The sequence below is a fragment of the Parasteatoda tepidariorum genome, chromosome 9 (genome assembly GCF_043381705.1).
Source record: "Parasteatoda tepidariorum isolate YZ-2023 chromosome 9, CAS_Ptep_4.0, whole genome shotgun sequence".
NCBI classification, from domain to species: Eukaryota; Metazoa; Arthropoda; class Arachnida; order Araneae; family Theridiidae; genus Parasteatoda; species Parasteatoda tepidariorum.
The window spans coordinates 57,592,780-57,616,959 of record NC_092212.1 but is presented as its reverse complement, the minus strand read 5'-3'; the positions used below and the strand labels follow the sequence as shown (position 1 = coordinate 57,616,959).

Below are 24,180 nucleotides of genomic sequence, written 5' to 3'. Positions count from 1 at the left end.
CTTCTGGGTCATGGGTGAAAGCCCTTATATAGCAAGACGGAAAAGAGAAAAACCTGGTGCGTAAAACATTTCATTCCAGCATTTTTTCCAAAAAAAATGAAATATCTGTAACTATCAAGATTTCTTTTATAATTCTGGCATATATATAAAACTGCTTCTTTTCCAAGATTAAGTAAATATTGTTGCAAAATTCAAAAAAAGAATAAGTAAACTCCTCCCCAAAACTAGCTATAACTGAAATGGTTTTACTACCAGCCTTTCCTCTTTTCCGTCTCGCTTTCACCCCTGTTCTGGGTACTCATTGTACGCAAATTAAAGCTATTAAGCAAAGGCCTGTCACATAGGCCTTTGCGAGATTTAGAAGTAGTGGTGAATAAATTATCTTCCGTTCCGTACTAACGTTCCGAATTTTGCATAGAAAAAATGGCATTATTTCTAAAATCCTCAAGTATGATCTTTAAATTGTGCAAGCAATTTTGCCATGTAAAATTATCCCAAACATTAGCTACTAAAAGAAAGATTGTTTACATAGAGTTTGTATAGAAGCGCTCACTTATTTTAGATTATCACTTGCAGCTAATAATATTTCTACATTTTGAAAAACATTATTTTCTACACTATAAAAAAATTTTTGATGTATAGTTAGTTTCCACCAATTTTGATGTTAAGGATGCCACAGGTCAAGCAGGGATACCAAAGGCACCTATAAATGTAATAAGTGCTAGAAACTCAATTCATTTCTATTTATTTATTATATCTTTAATTATTCGATTGTAACTACCACTATGACTTACATTTCAAATTATTCATATTTAAAACAAAAGTATTCAGGAAACTGAAAAAAAAATTGCAGTAAGAGATGGCCATCAATAATTTATTTCAAGGTAACTTTTGAGTTTTATTAGTCAGCACTTTTTGCATTTTTAATCGTTGGTGGCCAGCCTAAAAATGCATTTTTAAGTACAGAACGGTAGAAATCGTGGAAAAAATTATATAGAATTGATAAAATAACACTCATTTGAAAAAATTAGGCAAATATATTACAAAAAACATGCTTGTTTTTTAAAAGAAATGTTTTTGTAATGATGTCATTAAATGAATTCTAATGCTTATGAAAATATGCGTTCTCAAAACAAATCAACAAAACATGAATAAACTAATAATGCTATAACAGTGAAAAGGTAAATAAAATTTGTGACTATATGCATTGTAAAAAATTTTAATACCTAGGGCTGAAAGCCTATATATATATCAGGACGGAAAAGAGTAAAAAGTGGTAACAAAAAAATTTCATTTTTTAGCTTTTTTTCGGGAATAATAAAAATTCATAACTACCAATTGTTTTTAACTGATACAATTTTTATATTGAATCGAATCTTCGCCGAGAAAAAATTAATTTCAGTGAATTATTTATTGTTGAGAATAGATTAATTCCTCCAGAATATTATCTAATAATGAAATGGTTCTCCTACCAGAATTTTCTCTTTTCCGTCTCGCTTTCAGGCCTGAATATAACTCAAAATTAAAAATGGTGGCAACTATTCACTAAATTTTTTACTGTGTAGTTTCAAGAAAATAACAGCATCATTAAACAACTTTCTAGTTCTATAACTATATATAATATGACTTCACTATTTGTTTACGAATTTTAATAAAAATTTTTGAATTTAAATTTCTCAATTAAACTAACACAGTTGGATTCAAATTAAACAGGTTCATATAGAATTATAAAATTCACCTGACTTTGAATAACTTTTGAAATTATCTTTAAATTGATTCAAATGCAAAGTATTAAATATATGAGTCTGAAAAAAGAGGACGTGTATTAGAGACGCACTTAGTCTTTAATTTAATACAACTAAAATAAAATTTGGAAGATTTGAATAAGTGCTTATAAAAATAGTAATTATTTATGAAGAAGTAATTGTATTAAGTCATTTTTATTTAGCTTTAAGTCCCTAATGCTTGTTAGATGGCGCCACTATATATTTAAAATGATTCGGAAAGAAAGATCGAGATTCAGACAATTAATTCGTTTTCCACGTTTATAGAAGTTTTTAGTTTCCGTTTCTAAGATTCTACTTATTTTATACGTTTTCATCTTATGTACATACAGTATATCAGAAACTAATTAATTTGTTTTTGATGTACAGTGAGCATAATAAAAAACGGACTACCCCGAATAACGTTTGATACTAATGATCGGATCTTCATATTCTAGGACTCTATCTTAATGATTCAAGGGAATGGAGTTAAATATACTAATTAATTAGTTCAGACGATATTTTGAGTTACAAAATCAGACAGTAAAAAGTAATTTCGATGAATAAACATACCATTTCTTTGACGAATTCGGATTTCTGACCCCCAAAATATAGGTGGCCGCAACGAGGGAAATGTGGTCCCCCATTGTTTTTTAGTCAGGAGAATGTTCCAAAGTTTAGACCACGGTTAATTTTATTTTTTGCGTATTTCGCCATGTTTCGAAAACTTTTTAAGCGGATTGAAAAAACTATTGTACACAATATAAAATTCGTTTATTCAAATATTATTCCATAAAAAATATGCTATTAATAAATATTTATTATTTTATTTAATATTAGTTAAACAAATTTTGAATTGTAAGGTATACAATTTTTTACATAATTTTAAAGAATGTAATTTTATATGGTAAAATACAGAATTTAAGAGTAATCGGTCTAATAGTTCTTGAGAAATCATATTTTAAAGAAGCAGTATTTTTAAAATTCGATTTCTCAGGAACTATTCGAACGATTTCGATTAAATTTTGTATTTTGTCTTGTAAAATAACATCCGTTAAAATTTTGTAAAAATTTTTGTAACTCATTATTCAAAATCTTTTCAATCAGTATTACATAAAATAATAATAAATATTTACAGAAAGTTATATTTTAGTGGAATTATTTCATGGCATTATCTTCGGATAAACGAATTTTATAATTGCCTAAAAAAATTTTCAATTCTTTAAAAAGTTCTCCAGATATGACGAAATACGCAAAAAATAAAATTAACATTAAAGGCCCAAACTTTGGAGCGCTCTCCTCAAAGTATGGGACCATATTTCCCAGTTTGCTGCTACTCCTCATATTTCGGGAGTTAGAAATCCAAATCCGTCGAAAAAAAGGTATGTTTATTCAGATAAAGTACGTTTTTGTGTCTGATTTCACAACTTAAAAAACCACCTGGACTAATTAATCAACATATTTGAGGCCCGCCCCCTCCTGAAACCTCTAAGATTGAGTTTGAGAACGGGAGAAACCGATTATTAGATCAAAAGTTATTCTGGGTGGCCAGATTTTTATATTTTGCGCACAGTACAGTCAAGTTGCGAATTTATTGCCGGACATAAAATCAAGCTTAAGAATATTAGTGAATGATAAAACGATGGAAAAAAAATTGTGTTGTTTCTTATGACTCTTGGACAAGCCGAGCTCGCCTGACTTCGGCTTTGCGAATTGAGACAGGAAGGAACGCCTTTCATACAACAGGAAAGCGCCGCTAGCCTGAAAGTTTGACATAGCTCCGAACCCTCCGGATAGATTTCAGAACCACCCATTAGAAAGGATACTTCCATAATTTAGACATAGGCCAGAAGGGGAAAGAAATTTTTTCCAGATCCCAATACAGATGATATTTCTCAACTTCTGACTACTGTACTTTCGATTTCAGATTTAAGGCCCTTTCTACGCTGAAAGACAAGTCAAATTGAAGGAGCTGTGGGTGGGAGAATGGGAGGAATAGGCGTGGACATTAGTGGACATAGGGGGTGGAGATATACTGAGCGACCATGGAAGTCCGGGTTACATTTTTTGGCAAAACTCAATATTTAAAGGGTGCGCCAAAAATAGATCACGCNTCCATGTCTTAACCACAAAACGTCCCAAATGACATCAATTACCCCTAATCCGTCTGAGAACTTCAACTTAGATTAAACCCAATAGGAAGTCACCTTAAGTTGGTGATCACTGATTAAATCGAATTAAGCTCGAGTAAGTGAATGGTATATGTCAATAATTATATTAATTTACGGGGAAGATTTACTTTGTCAAATGAAACGTGAAGTACAAAGAGCGAAAGGATATAATGAGATTTGTTACTTCTTTTTTTTCCTCATTTTTTACGGCTTTAAGATATTTGTCTTTTGTCAAAAAAATATTTGTCTTTTACTTTTGCTTTACGAATTTTTATAGCTTGATAAAATATTGTTTATTTTAATGATTAAATTTTAATTAGTTAAAAGTTCAAACTTTTATCATGTTACCATCAATATACGAATTATAAACATGCTATAGAATTCCTCCTATTTACTGCTCTCTAAAATGGCTGCTGTTTTTAGGCAAAGTATGAACCATAGGATAATTTGTCTATAATGTATAGAATTATTAGACATTCTATAAAATGGCAAATGCTCTTTAGGCAAAGTATGAAATATGAGAATAATTATAGTCATAGTATGGAATGTCTATAAATCATTCAATAGTCATTGTATGAAATGACTAGATATTCTATAGAAAGACAAATGCTCTTTAGGCAAAGTTTAAATATGAGAATAATATTATAAGGACTAGACATTCCATAAAAAGGCAAATGTTTTATTAGCAAAAGTAAGTAATATTATAGAATAGTTATATACTTAACCTAGTCCTTGTATAGAATGTCTATAGATTATTCAATAGTCATTATATAGAAGGACTGGATATTCTATAGAATGGCAAATTCTCTTTAGGCAAAGTATGAAAATTGAGAATAGTTATATACTTTTCCTAGATATTGTATAGAATATCTATAGATCATTCAATAGTCACTGTATAGAATGACTAGAATGGCAAATTCTCTTTAGGCAAAGTATGAAATAAGAGAATAATTATATATTCTATTAGTCATTGTATAGAATGTCATTCAATATTCATTGTATAAAATGACTAGACATTCTATAAAATGGCAAATGCTCTTTAAGCAAAGTATGAAATATGAGAATAATTATATACTTTACCTAGCCATTGTATAAAATATCTATTGATTTTTCAATAGTCATTGTTTAGAATGCCTAAGTGACGAGTGAAACATTAATAGTTTCATACTTTCCTATTAATCATTTTACAGAATGAGAAGGTCAATGTAGGAAATATTAATCATCCCATACTTTGCCAGTTGATATTCGGCCTTCTGTACAATTGCTAGACATTCATTGGAATGCCGAATTTCATATATTCACGGTAGAATTCATATTTTGAGTTGGTGTCATTCATAAACAGCGCTTATAACAATTTCCTCCTACCTTATTGTCTTTTTTAATGTGTTACGCATTGAGTAAATTTAAACATTTCTTAAATTTATTACATTTTATTTAAAAAATTGCCAGAAATTAATTTTTATTTACATAATATTCTATTAATTTATTTTATGAATAAATATAAATTGATCAATTATTTATTTACAAAAAAAATTATCATTTAATATCAATAAAAATGTGCACACGATGTTTGTAAAAGTAGAAATATTTTCTTGGAATACTGCATTTGGAATTTAAATTTAAGGAAACTTAGTTCGTTTCGAATCGTCTTTTTTTTTTCTCCCCCGGGAAGGGTTTATTCGATAGACAAAACAATAATGAAGATAAACAAATTTGTGACGGGTCCGATTAAAAGATAAATTATTTTGTGAAGGGTCCTTTTTTATGAAAAGATATTTTGTGAAGGGTCCGTTAACGGACACTAATTTCTTCTAAACAGACCCCTGATAACCCTGCACATAAATGGTGAAGCTAAATTTTATTTAAAAATATTATTTAATTTAAAAATATTATTTAATTTTAAAATATTATTTAATTTTAAAGTATTATTTAATTTTAAAATATTATTTAATTTTGAAATATTATGATAATTGCAATCATAACAAAACGTATTATTACTCTTGATTTTGATATAAATTCTAATGAAGGGATGCCTACTGATCAAGATTCTACGAAATATTTAAAAATAAAAAACGGTTTGAGAACAAGAAAATAAAATTTGCAAATTTTTGGTTAGTTTTTAACGCATTGCAAACGGGTCACGTAAAAATACGTTTTTGAAATTTCTGCGATCCATACAAAAGTTTAAAAAATTAAAAAATAATAGCAAAGCTATTAAAAAGAAAAAAAAAGAATTATCGATTCTTGATTACTACAAATATAAATGATTAAGTGTAAATATTATCATTACTTACATGCTTTCGTCGCTTTTTTTTTCTTTTTAATTGAAGTTGTAACCATAGTGACAAGTTGCTCTAGATTTTATGAAATTCTACTTACCACTTTCTTAAAATTATAAAAGCTGTAATATGTTTTTCTGGATTCATAAGTTTCGCACATTTTTCGTCGCAAGTTATAGCTACTAAAAAGGGGCCAATCACATAGGCCTTTGCGAGATTTAGAAATAGTGGTGAGTAAATTATCTTCCGTTCCGTACTAAAGTTCCGAATTTTGCATAGAAAAAATTGTATTATTTCTAAAAGCCTCAAGCATGATCTCTTAAATTTGCCATATAAAATTATCCAAAACATTTGCTGCTAAAAGAAAGAATGTTGACATAAAGTTTGTATAGACGCTCTCCCTTATTTTATGTTACCACTTGCAGCTAAAAATATTTCCACTTTTTGAAAAACATTATTTTCTACACCAGTGTTTCCCAAAGTGCGGTACGCGTACCCCTAGGGGTACGGGAATGGTTTAGCGGGGGTACGCATTCTTATGCGAAATGTCTTACAACAAACGAAAATTTCAAAAATTTTTATTTAAAAGCAGAAATCTAGCCATGAAAATATACGATTAAGTATTTTTGTATTGACTATTTTCCGCTGAGTTAATAATTTGTGGTGTCTACAGTTAGTTGTGATTTTTAACTTTTGTGCAATTTTTTTATCACCGCAAAAACAATATCATCCTTCTCACTGATGCAAATAAACTTATTAACAAAACTTTGAACAAAAAAAGAAAAATAAACATAAATTATAAAGAAATACGTCATTTTTTTATTAGTGGTACACAACGCTACGAAAAATTTTAAAAGGATATACAAGAGTCATAAGTTAGGGAAACACTGTTCTACACAGTAAAAATTTTTTTGTGTATAGTTAGTGATAAGTTTCCACCTATTTTGGTGCTGAGGATACCAAAGGCGACTATGGATGTTATAAGTGGTAGAAACTCAATTCATTTCTATTTATTTATTATGCCCTTAATTATTTTACCGTAACTACCACTATGACTTACATTTCAAATTATTGATATTTAAAATAAATGTACTATTATAATTACTAGAGCCCGGATTTTGATGACCTAAAAAGTCTCAACTAATGCCCTTAAAAAGTGCCTTATGACATGACTTTAATAAAGAAAAAATATTAAACTAAAACAATGCTTTACTCTTTAAAATTATTATGAGTCATTTCAAAAAATATAAAGCAATGCAATACTTGTTCTACGCTCATTAAAGTTTGAAAAATATGTTTTACATCCTAAAATAACAAAAAAAGAGGAAAATATATTGACTCCAAACCATTTTCATTTTGTACAGAAACTTAAATGAATATAACAACTTCCATCTCATAACATTACTAAATATCAGAATTACATTGGATTATTAAATGTTTTTTGATATTTTGAAATGTAAACGAGCGTCTCTTGTCTTAAAGCTAATTTTTATTCCTGGGGAAGAAAATTTCCTAGAAAATTGTAATGTTCTAAACTATACAAAACAGAGAAAATGGGAAAGCTGTAACAAAGAATTACTTCTAAAGATTTTATATCAATCAATAGCATAGTGGAAAAACATAATGGCATGCAGGTGGTATTGAGAGCTACAATATGAAATTTAAAATTATAAGGCAAATATTGCATTTCAAGTAATAAAAATGCCCCAATAAATAATGAAAATAAGAAAAAATTAACAAAAAGCTTAAAAAATGCTTTAAAATGCAAAATACGGCCCAAAATTTAGAAAAAAATGCCCTATAAATCTTAAAAAATGCTCTAAAGGACAAAAAATGCAAAAAAATGCAAATGTCATCAAAATCCGGGCCTTAATAATTACCTTTAACTGTTCTCAATCTATTATTGATCTACAATTTCACATTTATTTCGCCAGACACAGAGTATAGACCTGCGTTACCCAAAGCTTCTGCTACTTCTCTAGTATCCCTTGCTAACGTCAGTACTACAGGCGCCTACGGCACTACATTATGATGAAGGAGTGGAGTGTACGCTTCGCGGACAGGTGCTCCGTATTATACTTGGCTTAGCCTAAGCCTATGATTGCCTAATACTTTTTGCATTTGTAGTCGTTGGTGGCCAGCCTGAAAATGCTGTTTTAAGTACAGAAAGGTAGTTATCGTGGAAAAAATTATATAGAATTGATAAAATAACAATTATTTGAAAAAATTAGGCAAATATATTACAAAGAATATGCTTGTTTTTTAAAAGAAATATTTTTGTAATGAAGTCATTAAATTAATTCTAATGCTCGTGAAAATATGTGTTTTCAAAAACAAAACATGAATAAACTAATAATACTATATAACAGCGAAAAGGTAAATAAAATTTGTGACTATATGCGTTATAAAATTTTTTAATATACTTCAAAATCAAAAATGGTGGGCACCTATGCATTAAATTTTTTACTGTGTAGTGGCAAAAAAATAACTGCATCATTAAGCAACTTTCTAGTTTTATAACTGATTAATATGACTTCACTATTTGTTTACGAATTTTAATAAAAAATTTTGAATTTGAACTAACACAGTTGAATTCAATTTAAGCAGGTTCATATAGAATTATAAAATTCATCTCATTTTGAATAACTCTTGAAATTATTTTTAAATTGATTCAAATGCAAAGTATTAAATATATTGATGTCTGAAAAAAAGGACGTGTACTTATAGCTAAATAAACTAAATAAGCATAAAACTAAAATAAAAATTTGTAAGATTTGAATAAGTTTTTATAAAGACATCATTATTTATAAAGAAGTAATTGTTATTTCATTTTTCTTTTTAGTTAATTCTTTTAACTCTGAGTCATTTTTATTTAGCTTTAAGTCGCTAATGCTTGTTAGATGGCGCCACTACATATTTAAAATGACTCGGAAAGAAAGGTCGAGATTCGGACAATTAATTCGTTTTCCACGTTTATAGCAGTTTTTAGTTTCCGTGTCTAAGATTCTACTTATTATATTCGTTTTCATCTTACTTACATACAGTATATCAAAACTAATTCATTTGTTTTTGATGTACAGTGAGCATAATAAAAAACGGACTACCCCGAATAACGTTTGATACTAATGATCGGATCTTCATGTTCTAGGACTCTGTCTTAATGATTCAAGGGAATGACCTTAAATATACTAATTAATTAGTGCAGACGATATTTTTAGTTAAAAAATCAGTCGCAAAAACGTAATTTCGATGAATAAACATACCATTTTTTTGACGAATTCGTATAGGTATATATAGGTGGCAGCAGCAACGTGGGAAATATGGTCCCCCATTGCGTTCTAAAGTTTAGACCACGGTTAATTTTATTTTTTGTTAATTTTATTTTTGGCGTATTTCGCGATGCCTCGAAAACACATAAAGCGGATTGAAAAACTATTGAACACAACACAAAATTCGTTTATCCAAATATTATTCCATGAAAAATATGACTTTTAATAAGTATTTATTATTTTATTTAATATTAGTTGAACAAATTTTGAATTGAAAGGTATACAATACAATTTTTTACATAATTTTAAAGAATGTAATTTAACATGGTAAAACACAGATTATTTTAAAGAAGCGGTATTTTCAAAATTCGATTTCTCAGGAACTATTCGAACGATTTTGATTAAATTTTGTATTTTGCCTTGTAAAATAACACCCGTTAAAATGTTGTAAAAATTTTTATAACTCATTATTCAAAATCTTTTCAATCAGTATTACATTAAATAATAATAAATATTTACGAAAAGTTATATTTTAGTGGAATTATTTCATGGCATTATCTTTTGGATAAACGAATTTTATAGTTGTGTAGAAAAAAAATTTCAATTTTTTAAAAAGTTCTCCAGATATGACGAAATACGCAAAAAATAAAATTAACATTTAAAGGCCCTAACTTTGGCTTCGCTCTCCTGATCAAACTATGGGGACCATATTTCCCTGGTTGCGGTTACCCCTTATAATTCGGGGGTTAGAAATCCAAATTCGTCGGGGGGAAAAAAACATGTTTATTCAGAAAAAGGACGTCTGATTTCACTACTTAAAATACCGTCTGCACTAATTAACATATTTGTGGTTCCCCCCCCCCCTTTAACCATTAAGATTGAATTTTAGAACAGGAGAAACCGATCATTGGATCAAAAGTTATTCTGGGTGGTCAGTTTTTTAATGTTGCGTGCTGTACAGTCAAGTTGCGAATTTACTGCCGGACGTAAGATCTAGCTTAAGATTATTAGTGAATGATAAGACGGTGAAAAAAAAATTATGTTGGTTCAAATGACTCTTGGACAAGCCAAGCTCACCTGACTTCGGCCATGCGAATTAAGACAAGAAAGAATAACTTTCATATAACAGGAAAACGCCGCTAGCCTGAAAGTTTGACATCAGAACCATCCATTAGAAAGGATACTTCCATAATTTAGACATAGGCCAGAAGTGGAAAGAAATTTTTTCCAGATCCCAATACAGATATTTCTCAGCTTCTGACTACTGTACTTTCGTTTTCAGATTTAATTTGCTTTTTGCTGGCAAACTATATATGGGAGTAGATTTTTCGGACCTCTAGTTAAGGCTAATCAAAGCGCGCTTTCAATTTTCTCTCTGATTTTATATTTAGAGCACAAAATATTTTTTAGCACATTAATCTCACAGACGAGACATTACTTTAGCGCGTTAAATTCCACACTAATCTTAGATGGCTTGCCCGTCTGGCCACACGATAAATACCTACAACTAAATTTGCAAATATTAGACAGATTTTGCTAGTTTTTTTAAAAGGTTTAGAATGACTTACCAGACTGGACTGGGCTATAGATTTGGTCAAAGTACTGGCCCTTGGGCAACTGAGACGAATGGCTTTCGTTCTTTCGCTTTACAAAAGTATTGATTATATAAGCCAACGAATTGTTTGGAAATAGTGGTGGATAAAAATCTACTAAATTGAATTTATTAAACCAAGAATCACAATTAATAAACTACCACTTGAAAATATTTATTCGCTGTCCGGAGCAAGTTGGCATTTCTGTGTCTATAAATAAAACTATTTTTGTGTATTCTATATTGCATTAATTTCTTCAAACCATTTTAGCAACTATAATAATATGAAAAAATTAAAAATTTACTCGAATTATGTGTTTCTAATAGTCTTGGCTTCGATGGTCACCAGTGACCAGGTTAAATTAATGATTCAAGGGATTAAATTCAACAGGTTAAATTATAAAATTAAAAAAATTCTAATTGTTTATTTTTACCCAGATTAAGCAAATAAAAATGAAATTTTATTTATAAATTCAAGCATAATTATAAATGAAAAAATATGCCTTGTTGATTTATATGATAATTATTTTGATGATTATCATATAAATCAACAAGGCATATCATGATGATTATCATTATTTTGATGATTATCATATTTTGATTATGATTTATATAATAGCAAGATTATAGGATAAAAAGGACAAGTTTGGCATAGAAAAGTATTCCTTGGAGCTGAAATATTTATAAAAATAACAATTTTAATTCTAAATTATTTAAATTCAACTGGGTTATAAAATGAAAAAGGCTGTAATCGATTATTTATTGAAATTACAAATTAACCCTACCAATATTTAATTAATAACATAGTAAATTTGCTATTAATTTGATAAATAACAATTAAGTTCTGTGCAAAATCTTCATGTTAAACTGGTAAATTTGATGTGATGACTTTTAAATTTATAGATATTCATTCTATTATTGTAAAGAACATTGGTTTTCTATGACGTACGGAGAAAAAGAAATATATATAACAGACCATTTGAAAGCACTTTTTTAAATATATTAATCAATTACTATTTCAAATATTCTTCAGTTTTGCAGAAAAGGGTAAAATCGGTGACGTTTTAAGATTAAAAACAAACATTAACTAAAAGTAGATATTGGCGATTTTCCTGTTTTTTAAAAATTGTTTTAAATCCTTTAAATACTTGGAAAATAAAACAAAGTTATGAATGTTAAATTTAATCTTTTGTTCTCCGAAGTAAATTCTGAGGTGCCGTCAACAATTACCACTTCAAAAATAAAAAAATTTATAACTTAATAATTAGTTACCACAATAATTTAAAAAATACTGTATTGTGCGTATTAAATGATTGAGTATTTAACACGTTCACGCCGGGAAAAGAAAAAATACTGGTAGAAGAACTATTTCAATATTAGATAATATTCGGGAAGAGTTAATCTATTCTCAACAATAACAATTCACTGTAAGGAAATTTATCACGGCGAAGAAGCAATTCAATATAAAAATTGCATCCGTTAAAAACAATTGGTAGTTATGGATTTTAATTATTCCCGGATAAAAACTAAAAAATGAAATTTATTGTTACCAGTTTTTACTCCGGTGAGCTGCGAAGATGAGACAATCTAGCGTGACCCACCGGTGGGTCACCCCAGCGTGAACGTGTTAATCAAACAATATTTGAAAGTATTAGAAGTGCAAAGGTTTAGGAATACAAAATAACCTCAAATTTGTAATTATTTATTAGATATTTCATATACAAAATTATGAAAGCATACATTTTTATAAAATATGACAATAAAAATATTTTTAATGCGAAAATACTTTATCCATAATAAAAATATGTATAAAAATCTGGACAATGAAAAATATACTGTGTTATATTTAACAGCAAATTTGTTAAAGACTGGCAATAATAAAACATTTCTATAGTTTCTAAACAATATCAGCATAATTTCATGAAAATATATACATAATTTTCATTCATCGTTATAATATTAATATGCATTTAATTATCAATATAGTTTCTTTCCTCATTAATTTAAAATCGATTAATCACCACCAATATAGATATATCATATTTCAATGTACTATCGTATGATACAATTTCACCATAATTAGTGAAAAAATTGCCAGATAATTTCTATATAAAACCTCGACGATCTGCGAATTTCTTGAACAACCATATACTTCTTGGATTTAATTATTAGGTTTTCCTACAATCACAATTACCTACCTACAATTACTTACCTACAATTTTTTGAGGATTATTTTTCCAAGTGGTAAGAAAGTGATAGCTGAATAACAATTGTGGGCATTTAGCAAGTTTACATTTTGCTAAAATATTAACACATAATCTTATGATTGTCAGTTTTATTTTATTTATGGTCAAAATGATTTTTCCCGAACAGCAAATTCCGATTGAAAATTTTTATCAGACAGTACATTAGGAAATGACCTTACCCTCAAACATTTGAAAATTATCTTTTTCAGTAGAGAACCAAAACAGAAGTTTTTAGAACAAAGTATTATCATAAAACTTTTTTCTGAACTCAACATCACTATTTGATTCTCTGACCCTTAATATGTCTGTTAGTGATTATGGAATATTTCTTTTTGATCTAATTTAAAACATTACATTTGCTACCACTGGCCTTTGCTATAATTCCTAAAAATATACAAATTCCGCTATAATTGTAGAATTTATATCATAGACAGTACATTCCATGTTTCAATATCAAATAGCATTATCAATATCAATTATGATATCAATTAGTATTATCAATTCAATGTTAATTAGAATGATAAATCCTATGTTTAAGTCCTTTCAAATCTTAGTCTTGAATAAGATTGGTGATAACGTCCATACATACATAAGTGTAATTTTTCCGATTTTAACAGTTGAAGTAATAAAATTACTTCCTCAAGTTATTACTTAAGCTTTTGTTTTAATTCAACTAACATCTTTTCAGTTTTCTAGAATTGTAGATAACTTACATATTTACTTTCAAACAAATAAAAAGAAAAGCTTTTGTAACCATCGCCTCATAAATTCATACGATTTGAGATTTAAAAAAATAATTCATAATTTAAGGCGTTGCATATTTCTTTAGCTTATAAGTGAATAAAAATGAGATGATAATTATCAAATAATGAAATGAGTATTCTTAATATGTATATTAAATTTTAAAAAATTAATTGCTACATTAAAAATCAATTACGAATAAATTTCTATATGCATCGAAAACAAACGAAAATTGAATGCTTAAAAAGTATTACTATAGTTAATCTCATCGATACTGCTTATTTACACATAGTACTCGAGTTGTAAGTACATAAATAGAGAAAAAATTGAATGTGCATGGCTTATGACAGTTAATATCATGGTTTCTTGGTTTATCCACAATGTTCGTTGAGCTTGAAATCAATAGATACAAAACGTTTCATACAAACTTTAAAACTAAAACAGCTGTTTAACTTTATAAAGTTTAAAAAGTATTTTCCATAATCAAAAACATTACACCATACAAAACTGTGCTAGTATTCCGCAGTGACAATAAAAGCGATTAAATTAATTCCGTTCGGAAAATCCAGTACAGAAATTCCTAAAATAGAAACTTGCCAGCTTCTGACTCACATTTCCCATTATGATTCACAAAACAAATAAAACAAGAACAATGGCTGGAACCATCCAAAAATATTTACAAAATTCAACAATTTCTTCTTTTACAGTAAGATCGAAAATCACAGCTCTTTTCAATAATATCTGATGCAAAATGGCTAAAGAAATAGTTCGTCACAGATTTGTTTTCTCATTCTCGTTTTCAGAAACATTTGTATCGTCGACAGCAACAACATTCTCATCGACATTGCTTTCTGTGACAGCTGCGGAACTTGGCACATCCTCATTATCTGTAATGTCCGGGACAGCTGAAGGTTCCGCATCATGTCCTTCCTCCTCCGGTAACACATCTAGTTTCTTTCCATTCTCTTGTAACTTTGGAGATGGTTGGATAATTGTGGGGCCGTCTTCTTGTATGTCACTTACATCTTCTTCTGTTGAAAGTGTAACTGTGACGTGATTGCCGTTTTGAATCTTGGCTGTTTTAGGTTTCTTTCTCCTGAAAATAAATTTAATAATTGTTTTGAATAATTTAAAATTTGTAATCTTTAATTGGAATATATTACAATTGGTTTTTTTTTTACGTCATTAAATCTTTACTTATAAATGGTTCTACAACTAACATTCTTTTTAATTATAATAGTGAGGTGTAATTTTTTTAATAGTAAATAAATAAATGTTCGTGTGGCGTGATTGCACAGTAGTTAAAACACTGTGGTCCCGCAGTGGACTGATCGTAAAGACACAGTTCCCAGTAGAACACCCAAGTCAAACATCACTGGCTGCGATCAGTCAGCGGGTGGGTGACCACTTTAAGCAGCCTGCAACTACTTAAACTGTTCTACTGTAAAAAGCTCGACTTCGTGCCTTTTTCAATTTCTATCGTTTTACACTTTTATTTCATTAGTGGATTAATAAGGAACATTTGAGTAAAAATATAAATGATACTGTACCTTGCAGCTGCTTCAGCAACAGTATCTGGCACTGCACAGTTGTTTGTCTCGGGCAATAAAAGAACTAAAAGCCCTGCTATGAAGGCAAGAACTCCAAATATAATTTGGGGCACAACTGGGTGGGTTGCATTTCCCTAAATATCAAAATACAAATATTAAGGAAAAATTCACTTTGAAGTAATGATTCAGACACATTTATATCAAAAATTTTAAAAAATATCTCATTAACTGAACAACATTTCAAAACATGCGAAAGGTAAGTGAATAAATAACAAACTATTTCACACAATTTTAATCAATGAAACTAAAAAGTATTGCAATCAATTTAGTCAATTATCTTATTTTGACCAAACTGTCGATCGGTCGCGAAAGTTTTCGTGACTTTTATTCCAAATTCGATGATTTTAAACCTAACTAATTTATAAAATGCAACTTCTCAAGCTAATCCATAATTTTGGAACATGAATTAGTTTTTAAAAAGATTTGTTGTTTAACGGAACTATTAGAGTGAAATTTGTTTGAGATTTTCTACATTGGTAAACACTTTACTACGGTCCACTCAGTAGACAGTAGCTATTGGCCTAAAGCCATACTCATAAAATGATTGACAGCTGCTTGTACCAGTTTCCCTCCCACTCTTTGACTTCGCAGTTGCTTTAAAACCGATGTCCACACATATATTTTGTTTGAGCTCATCGAAGATGTGGAATTTACGTGAGGACTAGACTATATTGAAGGTGTTTTGTTATTCTGATAGAATTTCTGAAAAAATTCCTTCGTTGAATTGATTTTGTACGATAAAAGGCTGCAGTGCTACAGGATGACTCATCTATAATGTTTATTATGATACTTTCATTTGATTACCTTTCTGAGCTTTTTTAACGGTTCATGATAATTGACTCTAACTTAAGAAAATCGTCTAAAAGTGACCTTTTAAGAATGTTTTTCTATTTCTCGTCGGATTCAAAAAGGGTATGAATTGAGTGACAGATGCACAGTTAATATCTTTCTACTCCTTAAATTGTTTGAACATTATATTAAGTAATTTCTAATTTTTATTTATTTATTTTGTATCGGTTTGATTACTTTAAGTTTGAAATATTTTTGGATCCTTAGAATAGCTTAAATGGTACACATTTTTCTCAATTTTGCAACCCAGTTAAAAAAAATTTCGAGGTTTTGAATGGATCATAAATATTTTCGTATCGCTGATTTCAAATCTGCATTCGGTTTTTCTCTACAAGATACAGTTGTTATACGATTTAATAATTCGTATTCACGATTTTCCAAATTGAGTTTGCATTTTCTAAGCAATAACCATATACTAAAATACAAATTTTGCTACCACTGGAAAAGGAATTTCCACAAAGAATAGCTTTAATGGTACACATTTTTCTCAATTTTGCAACCTAGTTAAAAACTTTTCTAGATTTTGAACGAATCATAAATATTTTCGTATTGCTGATTTCAAATCTGCATTCGGTTTCTCTCTACCAGATATAGTTGTTATGCGATTTAATAATTCGTATCCAGGACTTTCCAAAATGGGTTTGCATTTTCTAAGCAATAACCATATACTAAAATATAAATTTTGCTACCACTGGAAAAAGAATTTCCACAAAGCGGATCAAATTAGCATCTCCAAAATTGCTGATATGCTGAATATGCTTTATCAAAACAAAATAATACGAATACGAAACCCTTAATACGAAAATAATCATCGTCAAAACAAAATAATACGAAATAATGATCACATTGGGAGGGGGGACTTCGTTGCATTTATGCCAGTACTAATTAAAAATTATATTTTTGTTTAGTTTATTGTTTTCTCGGAATGTACAAATTTATTTTAAAAAAAAACGTATTTGTAAATACATAATTATACACTTGTCTCCTCCTTTGAAAATTACACTTGAGACAAAAAAAACAACATATAATCCTTATGTATCCTATCATAAACTAAAATGTATAACGGTCTTCTTTCTACCACTCCCTACTGATAAGATAAGTGGTGACACTTCGTATTCACTCGAGTGGATTTTTAAAAACCATGGCAAAACCCCAATTTATTATTAAATTGCTTAACACGTTCACGCCGGGAAAAGTGAAAATACTGGTACGGGAAAAGAGAAAATACTGGTAGAAGATTTATTTCAATATTAGATAATATTCGGGAGGAGTTAATCTATTCCCAACAATAGCAATTCACTGTAAGGAAATTTATCAAGGCGACGAAGCAATTCAATATAAAAATTGCATCCGTTAAAAACAATTGGTAGTTATGGATTTTTATTATTCCAGGAAAAAAACTAAAAAATAAAATTTATTGTTACCAGTTTTTACTCCGGTTCGCTGCCAAGATGANATTTGAATGACAAAACATGGTCAGCGCCCCCTAACGCCCAAAACAAGTTCACCGCCCCCCTACTGCCCAAAACAAGCTCACCGCCCCTCAGCATACTCCAACGGCCCCCCGGGGGGGCGGTATCGCCCCCGTTGAGAAACAATGATCTAGCGTGACCCACCGGTGGATCACCCCGGCGTGAACGTGTTAAAAACTGAACCTTGTTGATAGAAACCGAGGTCAGGTTTGAAAGCAGCGAAATCAACAGAAAAAAAAATATATGTTTCTGAATGTAGTTTTTTCCAAACAATATATTTTTGTAACTGTCAACTTCTCGTGATTTTCAGGAATTTTTTTTTATATTATTGATTCAAACTTCTTTCACGTCGTCAAGCTACTAAAATGTAGAAAAAAATTTAAGCGGTAACATGATTTAGGAAAGATTGTTCGTTCATTCTAAAAATATTTTAAATTTAAGGGTATCACCCAAGAGCAAAAAAAAAAAAAAAAAAAAAAAAAAAAAAAAAAAACTTTAGAATTGATTTTATTATGTTCAACTGAAAGCTAAGTTTAAAACAATTTTAAGTAGCCATGAGAATATTTAGCTAACAATAACTGATTTTTTTTCCCTGTTTCTGGAAGACAGAATCCAAATTCATTAGAATTAACACGTTGAATGCCACCCTAATTTTACATTGCTTGGTCCAACGGTAAATAACTACATACTAAATTTGCAAATATTAGACAGATTTTGCTAATTTATTAAAAGCTTGCTTGCTTTATTTAATAAAACTGGGCCGCACAGCTGCCCCTATCCCATTAATCATGAAATTTAAAGTTTAGCAACATTATGGTAGCCACACTAATTTATTCCTGGGTGAAAGTGGTGAATTATATAAGCCTACGAATTGTATAGAAATAGTGGTGGATAACAATCTACTAAATTGAACTTATTAAACTAAGACTCACAATTAATAAACTACCACTTGAAAATATTTATTCGCTGTCCGGAGCAAGTTGACGTCTCTGTGTATGTAAATAAAACTATTTTTGTATGTTCTATATTGCATTTCTTTCTTCAAACCATTTTAGTAACGATAATAATATTAAAAAAATTACAAATTTACTCTAATTATGTGTTTCTAATAATCTTGGCTTCGCCGGTCACCGGTGACCCCCGTGGAGCTACGAACAAACTCATTGCCGGTCACCGGTGACCCCCATGGCATTGAACGTGTTAAAGAAACGAACAATAAGCAGAGGGGCAAACTGCCCAACTTCTTGTAAAAGTTTAAATAATTTGTAGAATAAGGATAATTACGCCCTTAAATAAAGTTGCGTTTGATATACTACCTTGAATATTTGATATGCAGTGGTGGAAAAATTACATGAAGTGAAAAATATCAAACGAAAAATAACTTAAATTTCGTTACCACTAGAAATTTTTTTCAAAATGGATCACATTGGCTTCACTGAATAAAATTTGTATTCCAGGGGAGCTTCTTATCTCAAAAATGCAAAATACGATCGTAAAAATATTTAATTTTTTCCCTCATATTCAGAAGAAATAAATTAGTCTTAATTACCATTACTTATTAGCAAGTCAAATATATATTTACTTGAAAGAAATTTCAGATTATTTATGTTGCTGCAATAAAAAAAGTAGATGCTAATAAAAGTAAATTCATTACCCCCAAATAAGGCAAAAATAAATTGTTCTTATAACAGTATTTAACATTTTCTGACCTGGCGTACTATCAGAGATGCCAACTGCTCCGGACACGCCAAAATTATAGAAAAAACGGTAAATTACTGCACACTAAATTTTGCAATTATTTGACAATTTTTTATTGCTTTTTAAAAGGTCTAGCATGACTTCAAACCATGAAGTGGTGAATTATATAAGCCTACGAATTTTTTGGATATAGTGGTAGATTAAAATCTGCTAAATTGAATTTATTAAACCAAGAATCACAATTTATAAACTACCACTTAAAAATATTTATTTGCTGTCCGGAGCAAGTTGGCATCTCTGTACTATTACCATTTCAGAAATACTAAATTCCTCATTCCATTTTTATTTCACATAACGCCAAACCAAATTACGTTGGCAATTATTTAATTTGAATCTTTTACGAATTTATAATAAGTAATTGAATAAATTTTATTAATAATGATAACTAACATTTAAATTGAAAAGTGGTAAAAAAAATTTCCTTTTATAGGAATTATTTTTATAAAAAATTTTCACATAATTAACATTCTCCCTGATCAAAATTAAAAATTGCTACACTTTGTTCGATATTATTGTCCCTTCATATATCAGTATATTTTTACAAGAAGTTAGGATCATAAATAACTTCCGATTCAGTTATGTACAAGTAAATTATACTACTATTAATGAATTAAATTCACTAAGTATTAACTCTTAGCAACATTCAAAGCCACCCATAGTTCAAGGTAAGTATAGTTCTTATAATTTTCATTATTATTATTTACTCAAGCAAGGTGTTTGAATCCCAATAACAGCTACCACATGAACTGCTAACTTTAAAGTTCTACCGCAAATATAACAGAAACATGATGGATGGGATAAGGGCCGCTGCACGACCCAGGTGCCCAGCTCAAATTTCAAGACAAGAATTAACCCTTTGGGTACATTTGACGAGTGAGACTCGTCGTGCATTTTTTACCAATAAATAAAAAATGGTGAATAAAATATTTTGCAGAAAGAGATACTGCATTGATAACTAACTACCACTTCTTATAAATGACAAAGCATTTTGTGAAGGTGTCGGGTTATAATGGTAACTATTTAACAATAAAAAAATAACACTTTTCATCAAAAACTTACTACCAGGTTTTTAATTTGATTGTTTCCACTTTGTTCGGAATTTAAAATAGGAACCAAAAGGTTGATCGTCAATCAACGCCGTGAGACACTTTTAGCGGCTTCTGATGCTCTGATGTGATGTGGAAGAACAATTTATGCTTTTAGGAGGTCGTAGAACTTTCGGATTTTCATTGGTGTCTTTTGAGTGAGTAATACCTATTTCATACTCTTGCAATCATGTATGTTTCCTAATTCTGAGTTAACTTAAGAGTATAAGTAGATGCAAGTTAAGTTAAACGATTCTGCCCGATATAGTAGCTTTCAATTTACGTTAACATCACTGCTGAAATTAATATTTGCAATCACGCAACAATGGCTACGTATCACCACCACGGACGTGGTGGAAAGCGGCTGACTGAAAGACCTGCACGTGGCTCAACGTCGGATCAGGAATGCTCGGACTTTGAAACCAAAATGGCTAAAGAGTTAGCAGACATGGAAAGAAGAATTAAAGAAGATGAAAGGAAAAATAAAGAACTACTTGAGAAACTAAATCAATTGGAGCAGTTTCTCATGCCTGTGCCAAATAGGCCCGAAATACCGACAACACCAATTGATGTCATTGATATGAAAACTTATGAAGGAGGCCAACTTTTGAAACAGACGGGGAATGAGTCAACCACAGATTCAGAAAGCTCAACCAAAAATATTGCAGAACATGAAAGAAGAAGAAAAAAAAGAAGAAGAAAAAGAAAAATAATGTCAAAAAAGCTGAAGCAAATCTAATCATGACCACGAATAGTAAACTTTTTTCACCGATAGATACCGCCACCTCCTTACAACCATCTGAATCTATATCTGATACTGACGTAGCCCCACCCAAGGAGGATTCCAGTTCAACTGTAGATCCTCCCACAACTCCAGCAAAAGTTCAACCAATTAAGCATATAAAAGCTCTTATTCGTGGTCTTCCAGTTGGATTCTGTCCTGATCATATCTCCCCGCAACTGGCGAAGTCAGACATCATAACGCAAAAGATAATTCAGTTTAAGAGAAAAGTGTGCGGGACCTACAGGCTCCTCTCACTTTTTCTTACAATTCTCACAGAAACAGATGTTAATCGACAAATTTTCTCTATCACCAATATACAAAGTATCCCGGTCAGTATTGAAAGGTTCCGAGGCGGGCAAAATCCAATCCAGTGTTACAACTGCCAAGAATTTGGCGACAGTCAAAGATCATGTAATTCACCATCAAGATGTGTAAAGTGCGCCGCCAAACACCGATCATACGAGTGCCAAAAAGATGAAAATACACAACCTAAGTGCAGCAACTGCGGAGACTCTCATACAGCCAACTACACGGGGTGCAGAGCCCGTCCCCGCAGGAGGGGAACACGTGCCATACCACCAACAATAACAGGACTTGCTCAAAGGCTGGTTACAATAATTAAAGAATTGCAAGAACTTTTAAAAAATCAAGAAGTGCTTCAACTGTTTCAAAGGATTATGGGGGAAGCCACTCTTGCACAGTAACATCTTTTTTTTTTACCTGATTTAAACTTTTATTTGAACTCTTATTATTATTCAGAACTCTAATTTTCCATACAGATTATAAATAAATACTGCATACTGCCCTTTCAAATTAAAGTTGAGCATACTAGATGGCGCCACTAAGGCTTGTCGAAAATTTATGTTAAATCATCACGTTCTTGAATCACGACTTTTGTATATACATAATCATCATTTATTAATGCTCATATTCAATTTTCTGTACATATTTATGGCAATTAATGTAAAAATCTTTGTTCAAGTTGTAATTTTTTCAAATCAACGTTATATTTTCTGTACATATTTTCATGGCAATTACTGTGAATATCTCTGTTCAAGTTTGTATTTTCTCTAATCATGGTAATATTATTGTAAAGCTACCACAACGACTGCTTATATTCAAAATGTTTTTACCTCATTGTTGTAATTTCATGATGAATGGGATAGGGGCCGCGCAGCGGCCCAGGTGCCCAGTTGTTTTTAAATAAAGTAAGTAAAGGAACCAAAAGGTTAAACATAAGTTACGATACGAGTATATCAACTACGTAATTAACCTCCTTCAGACTGACGAGTCATATATGCATTCTCAGGGTGGCGATAATCAGGGGAAAAATATAAAACTGGAAGGAAAACTATTTTTATAGCAGTTTATTTGTGGGCGGGGAAATAATAGTAATTTAATTCACCCACTACTTAGTTCGAATTAAAAATCGTATAGTTACACTTTTATCACAGATGGATTGGATGTGTTAGATTTAATGTAAAACCAAAAATAAATCTGTCAAATTAGCTATACCCAAACTTAAGCTACCGCTTTTTATTTTTTACCATCATGATACTGATTCCTTACGAATTCATTTATGACTCGCCCATCCCGAAAGGATTAAAAGGATGCATAACAAAGGTATTTGTTGCAAATTGTTCCGTTTCGAAGGTAAGAATTCTAAAATTGATTATTGAAAGTGTAAATCAAGAAATAATCAGTTTTTTTTTCTTAATTTTCCATAATAGATGTAATCAAAATTGTTGCCTCTGGCATGACAATATTGGATGACCTTTAGTCACAAGTAAGTGCTTCACAGCAACGCAGATAGGCTCTATTAATGTGATTTTATTTTATTTTACATATATTTTTAGTTTATTTCATACATTTTATTTTATTTTATATCTGGCGTTGATTATCCGATCCAATATTAAGCTGGCGACTATCAGCTTTCTTGTAATTTAGAACACAACGCTGAAGACAAGGGATCAAATATTGGCACTAACTAGCCTTCGTGGATGACTTTTTGATGGAACTAACCCACATTTGAATTAAAAGGAGAGGAAAACCGCGAAAACCTCCCTCAGTTGTCCAGACGGCAAAGAGATCCTACCCATGATCCGTTTACTATTGAGAATATTTCACGTCAGCACTGTGATCGGTGCGAGCTGAGAGAATAATTTATCCCAACCGTCCACAGCTGGAATTTGAACCTGGGTCGCCACATTAGGAGGCGAACGCTCAATCCTCTGAGCCACCACTATTAATATCCAATTAATGTGATTTTATTTTATTTTATAACCGTCGATGAGCAACCGACCCAATTTTTGGGTTTACGACTACTAATGTTCAACTCCGTAGCTTTGTTACTTTGAACCCAATCCAGAAGACAAAGAAACTCCTGGATCAAGTATTAGGAGAAACTCGCCTTCGTGGAAGACTTTTTAAAGGAACTAACGCGTATTTGCGTTACATGGAGAGGAAGATCACGAGAACCTCCCAAGGTTTGTCTGGCTACAAGGGGACTCTAACTCACTATCCGTCTACCACTGAGGTTATTTCACGTCAGCACTGTGGTCG

General features: G+C 30.5%; 1 protein-coding gene across 2 annotated transcripts in view; it reads right to left on the bottom strand.

Moving 5' to 3' along the window:
• Positions 1-12,759: 12,759 nt before the first annotated feature.
• LOC107439409 (organic cation transporter protein-like) overlaps positions 12,760-24,180 on the bottom strand; it is a 52,137-nt gene continuing 40,716 nt past the window's right edge. For both annotated transcript variants that reach the window (XM_016051997.3, XM_071185075.1), the window contains exons 12-13: positions 15,611-15,744; positions 12,760-15,156 (exon numbers count right to left, since the gene is read on the bottom strand). In XM_016051997.3, the coding sequence (XP_015907483.2) occupies positions 14,832-15,156; positions 15,611-15,744 (459 nt within the window). In that variant the 3' untranslated portion in view covers positions 12,760-14,831. The remainder of the gene's footprint in view (positions 15,157-15,610; positions 15,745-24,180) is intronic.